This window comes from Trichoplusia ni, chromosome 8 (genome assembly GCF_003590095.1).
Source record: "Trichoplusia ni isolate ovarian cell line Hi5 chromosome 8, tn1, whole genome shotgun sequence".
Classification (NCBI taxonomy): domain Eukaryota; kingdom Metazoa; phylum Arthropoda; class Insecta; order Lepidoptera; family Noctuidae; genus Trichoplusia; species Trichoplusia ni.
In genome coordinates, this window is record NC_039485.1 from 501,586 (window position 1) to 514,296 (window position 12,711).

The 12,711-nt window shown below is 32.7% G+C and overlaps 1 protein-coding gene across 2 annotated transcripts; it reads right to left on the bottom strand.

Annotated features, from left to right (window-relative positions):
- Nucleotides 1–7,252: 7,252 nt before the first annotated feature.
- On the bottom strand, nucleotides 7,253–10,969 carry LOC113496431. Of its 2 annotated transcripts, XM_026875639.1 has the most exons (4): nucleotides 10,667–10,969; nucleotides 10,195–10,354; nucleotides 9,987–10,112; nucleotides 7,253–9,878 (listed from the first exon to the last, which is right to left on the bottom strand). In XM_026875639.1, the coding sequence occupies exons 1-4, from the start codon at nucleotides 10,811–10,813 to the stop codon at nucleotides 7,813–7,815; spliced, it is 2,499 nt and encodes an 832-aa protein (XP_026731440.1). In that variant the 5' UTR covers nucleotides 10,814–10,969; the 3' UTR covers nucleotides 7,253–7,812. The 2 variants fall into 2 exon arrangements, with proteins under 2 accessions (XP_026731440.1, XP_026731439.1); XM_026875638.1 differs by having other exon boundaries at nucleotides 7,253–10,112.
- Between the last annotated feature and the right edge of the window lie 1,742 nt (nucleotides 10,970–12,711).

Here is a 12,711-nt window from a genome sequence, read left to right on the forward strand (position 1 = left end):
TACTCCCACACGATACATGAATGTTTATTACGCTTCTACGATCAACGTTGAATAGGCTGTGAGTATCTCCAGGTGTTTCGTCATCATTTCAAATAGTACCTGTTTAGTTAATATTATTTAGAACGTTGATCTTCAATGATAAGTTCATTGGAGTTAAGATAGAACATTACGTAGGCCGGTGTGGTCTACCTCCTACCACTAATTCTTTAGACAGGTGTTTGTGTAGACTGATCAGTGACAAATGTAATAAAGCTTGTTAACCTCATTCAGTCAAGTCAGATTTATTGAAGTTCTAACTTTTTACTTTACCTTTTCTAATCATGTGAGTATATCTGTTCAATTCACCAGAATCATATAACATAGGCTATACAAATTATAAAATGGCGCCAAAAATGAACAAAAAGGGAGATTTTTTCACACACTCTGTTACGTGAAGATCAAATGAAAACCAGTTAAAAGGCCACTTCAATAATATGAACCATTTGACATATCAATCCATGAAAAATTCCGTCTTTGAGAAATGTCGGGTAAGGCTTCTTTTTGCAACTTTTTAATCGACTAACGATAGTAACGTTTATAAAATGCTTCCTTAGGGTAAATAAATAGCCAGTACTTTATAAATATGACGTAAAATCAAACTGTAACAATCCCGATCGAATAATAAAACGAAACATTTCCAATGACTCAAAGAATTTGCTCCTTATACAAATACCAAAGGTTATACCCGATCGTTAAAATTCAACAAAATCGTAGTGCAAAGTATGCGCCTCGCATTGCACGGCTGCAGGGCGAGCCAATGGGGCCACTGACCTAGGCAACTGGGTCATGGGGTGCCATTACTTCCATTGATTAAGGTTTACTGTACCTGGTACTTTTCAACTGGCCATTTACCGTGTCTTCACTGTTAGGCTAAGTACTATCGTAGTATCGATAGTAGGTTGATCACGTAAACTGTCGCAAGATTGTACATATTGGGATTAATACTTAAATGTAAATGACCTAAACCTTCATACATACAAAATTACAAGTCAAACTCAGAACCTCCTTTTTTGGGATGTTTGAAGCACTAAAACCTTCTCCTGAATGTAACAAATACATTTTTGCAAACCGCATCCAAATTGCTTCAGCCAAACGCGAGATAATCGCGGACAACATACATACATGCAAACAATCAAACTGAGAACCTAATTCTTTGAAATCGCTTAAAGAAGCCTTGTCCTTTATGCAAGTACCAGAGTCTCCAAAATTAACTTCAAAGAGCGAGATAGAGTGAGAGAAAGAGAAGAAGATATGTAACGACCCACATCCTAAACTAATGTTGTGACTTTCAAGTCTCAACAATAACAGAGTTTCCACAGTAGTTCGAAAGTTCAATAAGGACAACCTAACTTTACGATTAAAGCAAACATATCCTAGTCCATGCGCCCCCTGGTGGTGTGAAACTGAAACTCTTGGAAAATACATAAACCTGTAAGTTTGTGTTCGCGGTTTGACGTGTTAGCCTTTCGTGATCTTTAATAGGTATACATTAAGAACGGATGCGAATGCGTTTAAAAGAACAGCCCCTCTAAGTTAGCCAAATAACATTTTCTAAAAACAATGGAGTGTTATTGAGATGACAGTTTAAAGTGTCATGGCTTATTGAAACTAAATGACATTTACATTTTCCATTGACGTTTCAGATTATAAAAATGTATTTTCGCTATGTATCTTCACACGTTACGTTTCGGAGCATCCAGCTGAATTTGATATCCAAACTAAATAATTGTTAGAATTTTGAAATGTATACAGAACAACAATTATAAAGATCGATTCAATAAAATAATATAAAATTGAAATGTTTTATAAGCAATGCAATTACTGAGCATCACCAAAGCGACATGACTGCGACGATTACTCCACGTTGTTATAGCTTCAACGCCTACGCTCAGCAACACTCGTATAATAAAGCTTTAAGGTACGTTTCCACTGAGACGTAGACTAGGCTGTGACTAGACTACGCCCTTAGCAACAATAACGACTCCACATCAATAGAAACATTGTATAAAGATATCGAACACTTTGATTGGCCAATTAACGCTAAGCTTCGATCAACTCTGCTACTGGAAACGCACCCTTAGGCATCACAATAATAAAACAAACTGTCAATTTAAATAAATTAAAAAGAGCTCTCTCGGTGTGATTTAAGTGAGTATCTCGTTTAAAGGGATTTGTGCTGTCAACGAATATAAAGAGTTGGTTTATTTATACAATGTTCTTATTTATTTAGTTTGGGCGCATTTTCGTATAGCTGTTTCTTTTTTAGGAAATGGTATAAAAATAGACCTTTCAACAATGATTCAAATCATACTAAAATATTTTTCTATTTTATGTTTTTTTTTATATCTTATTTTAGATCCCTCTGCTGGGCAAAAGCCTTCCCTTTCTCTTCGAAACCTCTCTATCCTATGCGCTCATTTTATTCACTGCTACTAAATTTACATTAATTCTAAATGTACGAAAGTGTTTAGCATGTAATTACAAACCACCCAAAATAATAGTCAACTTTTTTCCACAAAATACACGTCATATTTATTGGTCAAGAGTAAACGTCAGTTACACAGGTCGGTAAATTCATACATCCCAATTATGAATGTTATCTTTACGACATCATTGTGGCAGCATTACACTCATATTAATTAATACCTACACGGCTTTTTATTTTTTGTGTTAACTCTATAGGGTACTAGCGGTTGCGCTTCGTACTTGTGTTTATATGAAGATATAAGATAGGATTTTTGTTGTGTTACTGGTTTTAGAATCCAAATATTTCATTACTGCTCTGCCCTTTATAAGTCTTACACGGAAACCTTTTTTCAAATTGCACCACTAGTTCCTAAACTAAATACGTTTAAACATACAGACAAACTTGTTAGCTTTATAATATTGAATAAGTACAGCATAGATAAGCACAAAGATCATCAATCACTTTTTTTTTACATTGTATGTAACTACCTATGCGCTTTGATCTATCTTTATGTTTAGGTTTATTTTAAATGAAACCGATGGTAGAGCGATATCTCCCAAATATGTACGGAAACCGAAAAGTATTAGAAAGTTTTTATTATGGTCCCCAAACATATCGTATCAATATCATGATGTTTTGTTCGCGGTCCTAAACAAATAAAATTCAGTATTTATTTACCCTTCCAAGTGTATTCTGCGAACTGCTTATAAAAGTCAATGGAGGGTCGAAAATCAGCCATTTGAATGAGATTTTTATTTCAGCGTGTTTGTTAAAGTTTTTTTTATAAAGAAGAAAAGATTTATAACGAACATTATTCTTATTACTGCATACATCACATACCAAAAACCTTTAAAACTAAAGAACTACGAAACGGTTTTAAGATGGAATAAATAACAAATAATAGACACGATAATTTAAAAGTTAAGTAAGCACTCAAAGAAGAAAAAGAACTTTCTTGCAAAGATCTGTGTATCTTTTATAAACCATAATAAATTTTGAACCATGTTATCCATGCTGATAAAAATATTCTCTCTAACATTAATTACTTACATTTCGTACCATACGACTTTCCAAGGTCATTAACCTTTAACAGAAACTGGCTAATAGACAGATACATTGCTAATGAGCACAATTATTCTCATCCCATAATTCTTAAAATAAAAAATGCGCGCCGAAATTAGAACCTCCTTTTTATGTATAACAAGATAATTCGCTACTCATATTGTTAATGAGGCGGCTTAAGGATAGGCTCTACACTTGCTACTGTCAAAACCGAAAGAATGATTGCTGTGTAATTAAAACTTAAATTTTTAAGGCAAAAAGCAATAAAATCAAAACCAACCAAAACCGAAAAACAATATTCTGCTATTGTATCCTTAAATACGAACACATTATTTGCCAATCTGATGCATACACTCTGAAATACGCAGACAAAATAAATAAACTATAAGCAATGAACTTTACGAGATACCAAGTTAAATACTAGTAGTAATAATAATACTAGTACGTACCTACACTGCAAAGATTCCGCAAATCCAGTAATTTGCATCAAACCCGGCACGTGTCTCAAGATTAGAACTAACACTATCTCCACCAATCGTAGGACAATCTGAACCAACACCAATGAACCAGCATCTCATCCTGTTTGTATAGTTAAATTGTCTTCGATGTAGACATACCATTTGTGGTCTCAACAATTGTTTGCTCGATCCAAAGCGTTCGGTAAGGGTACTTATTTTTAGAAATGCGCATCTTTCGGTTATTCGCCCTGTCGTGAGATTTTAGCAGGTTTAATTCAGATAAATCCTTTTTACGTTTAATGTGCATACATGAGTAGGCTTTAAGGGTGTCTGTCTACGAGGTCATTTTACAGAGGTTGAAAAAAATGTTGTTGTCTGAACGGCGAATTATTTCAGAGAAAACAAAAGCTCAATTAAATAACAGGTGAGAGATGATTGTCTCATAAAACAGAATAAGGTGAGAACTGTGAAGGTTGACGACTTGAAACTTGCTAGTGAAGATGCTAATTTTAAAGTTAGTGGCGCCATCTGTATCAAAACAAATCAACAACTCAATAAGTACGATGTCACGAACTAATACCCTAATAAGTTTTGTTTACGAAATCATTTCATAACTCTCAATAAAGTTGATAATTTAATTATAGGTTATTGAATTTAGTAAATTATTAACAATCATCTTGGTAAATATTCGTTTTTTTGTAAATATTTACAACAATACGCCCGTTCTAAACAAAAAATGCCCAAAAAATAGGCCAAAAAGTAGAGAACCGCCTGCTCATGTTAGGACGGTTAAATAGATGTAAAAATTTCCTAGGTTTCATTTCATTTAAGAAACCAGTGGTTAACAGTGACTTCGCATCACCTTACATAATTAGTACATAATAATACGTTATGTTAAAACGTAATAGCTTCAAAGGTAGGTCCTATGACCTCACACTATTACGCAGCAACTCAAAACCAAACAATACAAATTACAAAGTATTCTTGTACCAATAACATCAAAGACCACTTTAGGCACAATTGAGCTTTATTAACTACCCCCTATTATTATTCAAACATCTTTCATGGAAGCCTTTATAGAAACGCCTTTAGAAGCTATATAAAATAACTCAATGGTTATCAAAATAAATTAATGTTAATACGTTATATTTTCGTACAAAAACAATTACATTATGTTATAATTAATAATTGCTTTTGAAGTAAAAGCTATTTCTAGCTACAGACCTTCTTAGTAGAGACTATTTTATAATTAAAAAAGATGTTATTGTAGTTATTATTATTACGAAATCAAAATTATTTAAGGCATCTTTCTGATTTAGACAATTCAGAATACTACCAGATAGAAAAAAAAACAATTTCCTATATTATCTCAATATTTTTGGGTTTTCATTGTGGCAAGATATACCTTTCCCCAATTATTATTATAAATATGCGCCGTGGAAAACATAAAATGACCAAAAAAAACTAACGCAGACAAAACCTAAACTAGAAACGTTGTTACTTCTAGACAAGTCATAATCATAAATATCGATATTTACCTCCAGGAGACTTTCCTTTAGTACCACATATCACAGCATGACCTATCCGTATGTAGCAACACATTAAACGATAAGAGAATATCAAAATCTCGTAAAATTATCTCGTACAACCAAATTGTTATTGAGTAAAAACGAAAGCTATTCGATTGTGACATTAATATAAGGTCTGACTCTGTAATTGTGACACCGATTCCTTCAGCCTGTTGAATAATACGTGATTCGGTTAAAAATATATCGTAATTGGTGCGTTGACTCCAATTATATGAAGAGAAAATGATTTTGAATAAGAATTTCGTACAAAGACGGTATTATACAGTAAAACCGTTTGTGAACGTTATTCACAGCTCAAGTTACTCGAGACGATGTATGAATATACAATGTTTATTCGATTAACAGAGAGGGATTCTGTTCTGTTTACTGGTAATCATTAATCACATCGTTTTATTTTATGACGTAGTATTTAGCACTTTTCGTCGTTCGTCTTAATATCCAGTTAACAAAAAAAACGTATATTTTCTGGATTTTTGGAGAGTATATTTTTATTTATTGCAGGATATTAAATATAAATACATTTTTATTTCTTATCACAATTTAAATTAAGTACACTAGTCTCTTAATACATTGTTTATTTCTTTGTGGGAGACTGATGCCTAACCTAGACTTGAATCTGTATTTCAGGACACCAGGCCTCCATTCTAGTGGTTTTACAAAATTGAATTGTTGTAATTTTGAACAGCTTGTTGTTTCAGTAATGTATTTTTATTTGTATTGTGATACAAACATTCAATGTTCTGAACTTTCACCCGCAATTTTATACGTAAAGTCTTTTTTATCGCTTCATGGAATGTCGTTAAACATGATTTACATCTCACTGACAATACACATATTACTATTTTACAAAAAACCCGTCGTAATTCATATGTCATGAATAAATATGAGGCTAAATCGCCCATAATCCCGAGTAAACGTCTCAAAAATGTGTTAGTGATAGAACAAATGCCTGTCGCTTACAAAACCTTAATTTATGATCTAAAGAGCTTGTAGCCCAAACAGACACTAATGGGGACGTGTAAATATAACCTCATTATCATTATAGTAACATAAATTTTTAAACACATTATTGTCATCAATCAATAACACATGAAAATTGATATTTTTTTAGGCCAACATTGTTTGAGAATGTCAGATTAATGTTGTCATTTGTATGACAATCGTTCATTTGTGGCCTGAATACAAGTTAAAAATCAGTTTCAACAATAACCTGTAAAATAATGACAGTGGTAACAGTAATTTGGAAAAAAATGAGCCCATAGTTACTGTGTGAAACGTGCTTTAAAGGTTTCGAGAAAATGCACTTCAAAATATCGCAAAACTACATGGTAAGCAGAGAAGATCTGGTGACAGGTGGGTCATACTTGATAACACAAAATTATTAAAAGAACTCTTATCTGATATGTATATCAAATAGAAACGTCAGTAATATTAACATCGCCTCTTTACAAGAACAACGTGATATTTTATAAACCACAACTTTACAGGAGAGCAATTTTAAACATTTAAGCGTTGATAAATTCTAAAATATTGTCAATTTTACTGTCGGAAAACAATTAAATTGTTGCGGTAATTAAAGTGCTTTCAGAAAATATGCAAAAAAAAACTCAGTTCAATATGAAACAAGTTAAAAACTGATTTAAAAAAACACAGACACACATGTCACGTTTTTAATGAAAATATGACAAAAAATGCTTGTAACATATTGATGTATCACATTGAAGGTGTTAAATTTAGGTGTAACGCTGTGTGATAAGTTGAATAAAACACACTATCAAAATAAAAATCTTGTATTTAAAAAAAATCAAATTTACGAAAACAATGGCTTACTTACACCATAAAATTAGTTTAAGGCACAATAATCAACAAGAGATCAATCAATCACATAGTACTTAGTACTAGCTTTAATTAAAATTATAAGGTAACTAAAAAATTACTTTCATACAAATAAAAAATCAAAAAGATAACTGTACTTAAAGTTATCTAATGGTAATTAACGTCTTCTAAGTTCTAACACAATTATGGCACCCAGTTTTATAGTACTTAGAAATTCAAAATAGGAACATTGCTATCACCCTTCATAAACATAGAATCACAAATTCTCTTAATACTAATAAAAACACTATCATTTTGAATGTAGCAATTAAATATTTCTAAAAAATACAATTCAAAAAATCTTTGTACTTAATCAGTCTTATTACAACGATTCGTAAAATGGCTTGTGGTATCTAGGAATGAGGTTTTTATTGACCAAATCCATGAGATCAGCTTTTTTTCGCTCTGCTTGTCCAGGTTTTTGAAGATAGGCCTTTTGCAAATCTAAATTAATGCTTTGACTATTATGATTTCTCTTTTTTTTCACCACTATAGCTTTCTTAAATAATTCGTCAGCGTACGATTCTTTGAAAAATATGGCATCGGGATCAGAGCTTTGAACTTTTATCATCTTCAGTCCAGCCAGTTTCACAGGATTATTGTCTTCATCTTTCATTATTGCAAAGTTCATTTGAGTGCATATACTTTTCCAATCAAAAAAATCATCGAAGCACATTTCATTAACATGAAATGGCTCGCTTTTTTTCCGTGCCGCCTTTATAGCCCCGATAAATGCGTCAGGTGTATACATTGGTCCTGATCTCAATTGCCTTTTAACTTCTCTCTCTATTTGAGAGTGAGCTGAATCGCCCTCGTTCTGCGTATGTCCTTTAACGAGGTATTTGTGTGTAATTGATCTGAGATTTGGCAGAGTTTTGACTGCGTAAGTGTACATTGAGATCATGAACTTATTTTTTTGCTGTCCGGCACAATTGTCTGAATAAAAGACAACATCGAGGTCTTCAGCCGTTGCCGAAATTTTCTCCAGGTATTTGTAAACACAGGTAGCTATTTCGTTGACACCTCTATTGGCGTTAGACTCATCCCATACATAACTCTCAACTAAATTATTTTGTAAGTTATAAATTGTTAAATTAAGTACATTTAGTTTGCACTTGTAGTAAAAAACTGAGATGTCTCCTTTGGGGCATTGGAACACTGCTTGAAGATCATAGACCGCTACTAAAATATTTTTGTTGTTCTTATCTTTTTCTTTTTCAATACGAGACAAATTCTTTTCCTTAAGATGTAATTCATAATCTTGTTTCTTAGATTGTTTCTCTTCATCTGTGATGTTTTTATAGGCTTCGCAAATATCGCATAAATCCTTTTTAGGAGTGAAAAACGAAATGTTAAAATCTTGTGTGAAAATACGATAAAATGTAATGTAGGTTCCATAGGGGACGTTTTGGGATTTGCATTTTTCTACATAATCTCTATGAAGATCTGTGACAGCTTTGCTACCATCAATATAATTTCGTTTTGAGTTAGCCCGGATATAATGTGACTCAATCTTCGGTATAGACTCAATAAACAATTTGATGCCATTTTTAATGCTTTCGTCCACTGCATAATGGTTTGAATGAGTACCTCGGTTATCTTTCATGGAAGAAATATTAGTGTTGCTATTTTTCTTTTTCAAAGCAGTCTCTATGGGTCGATTATTAATCCCCAAAGTATTTTTGAAAAACAATTTACAAACTCTTGTTTTTTCACCAGAAATCGTCAAAAAGAAAGCGTTGTTGTTGTTTCGAATAGTTGCAACATTTCCATCCGAATCAACTTTAACGTAACGTTGTTTTGGGATGACTATGTCTACGCTATTAGCAATAAACGTCCATTGTTTTTCTATTGCACCTAAGCTCCAATAATCATTTAAAATGGTCTGTCTTTGCTCCTCTGTAAATTTAAACCCACATTTAAATTTACATTTATCTTTACAAGAAGGTTTCAATTCACGACTTGGCATGTTTTTTTTTGATTTGGTAGATTGATAAGGCTTCCCACTATTTCTCAGTCGTTTAGCTACATTGACTTTCCAGTTTGCTACATTTAGTCTTCTTTTTTTACCAGTTTTAGTTGGACTAGAATTATACACTATTAGACCTACAGCATTTCCATTACTTACGTTTTCAATCGCAGAAGATTCACTGTTCTCTATGACACCGAGATCGTAGGATACCATAGCATGTTCGTTTGTAGACGAAAGTGGTTCCTCGGAGTTTTCAATGTTTGTTGAAACTATATTAGATGTTACCAAATGTTGATCATCCGAAATGTTTATATAGTTAGTAGTGATATTTTGTTCCACGTCAGTATCAGAAGAATACTCAGCACGTTTTTTTGGTTGGGCTTCATAATCAGGATCCTTTACTGAGTCGTCGCTGTCTGAAACGTTATAAATGCAATCAAAATTCTTGAAGTGTAGTGGTGTGGTATTGATTTGATCAATTACCCTCGAATTTTGTGAGAAAAGTGGGATATAAATTAACTTACCTTGATACACAGATGGGCCACTGCTTGAAGAACTGCTAGAACTCGAAGAACTGCTAGAACTAGAGGAACCGCTGCTACTAGTCGAATTACTACGAGGTCGGATGGAATCTAATGCGATGTCTTTGTCTACAAAAAGGAATGAAATAATGAAATTATAGGAACATAACTAGAATAAAAAAATATATTATCAGTACAAGTAAAAAAATACCTTCTGTTGATGTCTGCAATGTATTGGTCGAGCTTTTGGCATTTTCATTCTCATCTTGTGTTAAAGTATCTATCTGAGAGTTTGAATCACTTTGTTGTACACTTAAATTATTTTTAACACCTGTAGCTAATTGAACTAACATCCTAGATCGTGATGCCATCTGAAAAACAAATTCGTAAAAGTTACTTTATTTTAGCATGTATAATGTAACATTTTAGCATGATATAATCCAAAACTTAAAGGTTTTCAAAAATAGTGATGTAAAATAAAATAACCCACAGTAATTGAAAACGATTCATCAACAACATGGTTACATTCAAAGATATCACAAGGAAAACTTGTAACTTTTTCATCAATAATGTGACAATATTCATAATCTCATTCTCAATACTCATGAGTTTTACAACAAAAACGAGTTAAATAACTAATATCACATTAATCAAGTTAAAGTAAAAAACAACAAGAAACATACCTTTGCACTAAAAACGTGGTATACTCGTGATGCCACGTTTTTTGTGAAAAGCAGGAGCACTTCACTCGTTGCGCGTGCGGGGCAAACTAACGCGTCGCGTTGTCGAAGTCGTGCGCCACACCGAAAGAGACAACGTGATAACGCCATTTGCCACGGTCATGTCGTCTCTTTCACTCATAGCTCCTCGAACATTCACTTTTAAAATACCGCGTTTTTGTAGAAAATAAAATTCGACATCGCGGTTTTGAATATCAAATAAAAAAAAAAAACGTTTTTATGAGATGTCACGTTGCTCTTGTAAAGAGGCGAATTTTATAAAACGTAAAAAAGGGCTTTCAAAAAATATTTAAATCTTATTGCTTTTTCTTCAAGACTTATAGCCCGTATGACTTGGCGTGGCATAGTCCATATAAGTTTAACTAAATCAGAAGTTGCCTTAATTTTTTTTTAAACCCAAAATTCCAAAAAACAACAACTTCACTGTTCAAATTAATCGTTGCGCAATAATCACTTGTTGCTGACCCTTCAAAACCCAATTCACTCCATAATAAGTGACAACTAAGTGTATCAAGATTACTATCAACTTCAAATGAATGCACATTACAATAGAAAATGTTCCCATTCATCCTCTGACCGCGGCGTTAGTGGCTAACCTTTCATATCGCGACCTAATGTACTTGAGCCGTCAGTATTGTGTAACACAATAAGCTAACACTATATCATCCCTACTATATTATAAATACGAAAGTAACTCTGTCCGTCTGTCTGTTACGCTTTCACGTCTGAACCACTGAACTGATTTTAATGAAATTTGGTACAGAGATAGAGTTGACCTTGAGAAGGAACATAGGATAGTTTTTATCCCGGACTTTTGAAGAGTTCTCTTGAAAACGCGATGTAACCGACTTCGACGCGGGCGAAGCCGCGGGCGAAATCTAGTAGGGGTATAAATCTCGTCGGTACTTGTCCCACGCATACAATGTGCGAATTACATAATATGTGCACGTCTCGCGACTATATAGAATTTATGACACATTTGTTTTATGTAACACCAACACATTATACAATTTTTGTTCTGAGATGAAAATTAAAATGATGATTAATAAGGTATTCGACTTAAATCTCATAGTAGAAATATGTTTCGTCCATCAGAAATATTCCCAAAAATTTAATATTTAGGAAGTTTAAAAGTTCTTAAAATGATGACATGTATGGTAGTGAGGGCTAGTAATAATTGCTAGTAAAGCGCGTACTGGTAAGTGACGTCACACGAGAATTTTTGTCACTTTTAACCCCTTTATTTTTCGTTTACGAATAAAAAAAAATAAGTATAAAATATTATTTGGAAATCTGTCCGAAGAAATAAACAGATTTACAAATACCCCATCACAGCTTCATCAGGTAAGCTTATTAATAAACAATATCTACTTTTATAATATCGATTGATTACAAGAACTAGTAGGTATCAGGTAAGCTATCTATTCTTGAGCTTCCTATCTTGTTTGCGAAGAATTCTAGTTGGGTTTCCGTACCCAAAGGGTAAAAAGAAACCCTTATTCTATGGTTTCCGTCAGTCCCTCCATTAGTCTGTCATTAGGCTGTTTTCATGATCCGTGATAGCTAGACAGTTTTATGTTCACTCAGACTTCCATTCTCTATTGGATAACATTGCCTTCGATCCTTATTCCACAAATAATCGAATTTATAGAAAACAAAATTAATCATTCCAAAATAGTTTTCAAAACATCATTATATTTTTTTTTTCTATTTACGCTTAATCTTAACAAAGTTTTAAAACTAGATATTAGTTTGTTATTAATTCTATTGTAAATAGAACAAAATTGAAATATGACAATAGCTTACGAATCTATGAGTCCCGTAATTCAATAATTTATTACTATAATCTGTTTTAAAGTCGGACAATAATAAATTAAAGAACAGAGAACAATACGTCAAAACTCTTTGCTTAGTTTTTGTTTTCTATTTTTTTACTCTGTAAAATAAATTTAACCAATTGCGTATGTTATATTAAAATTAATAAAAAA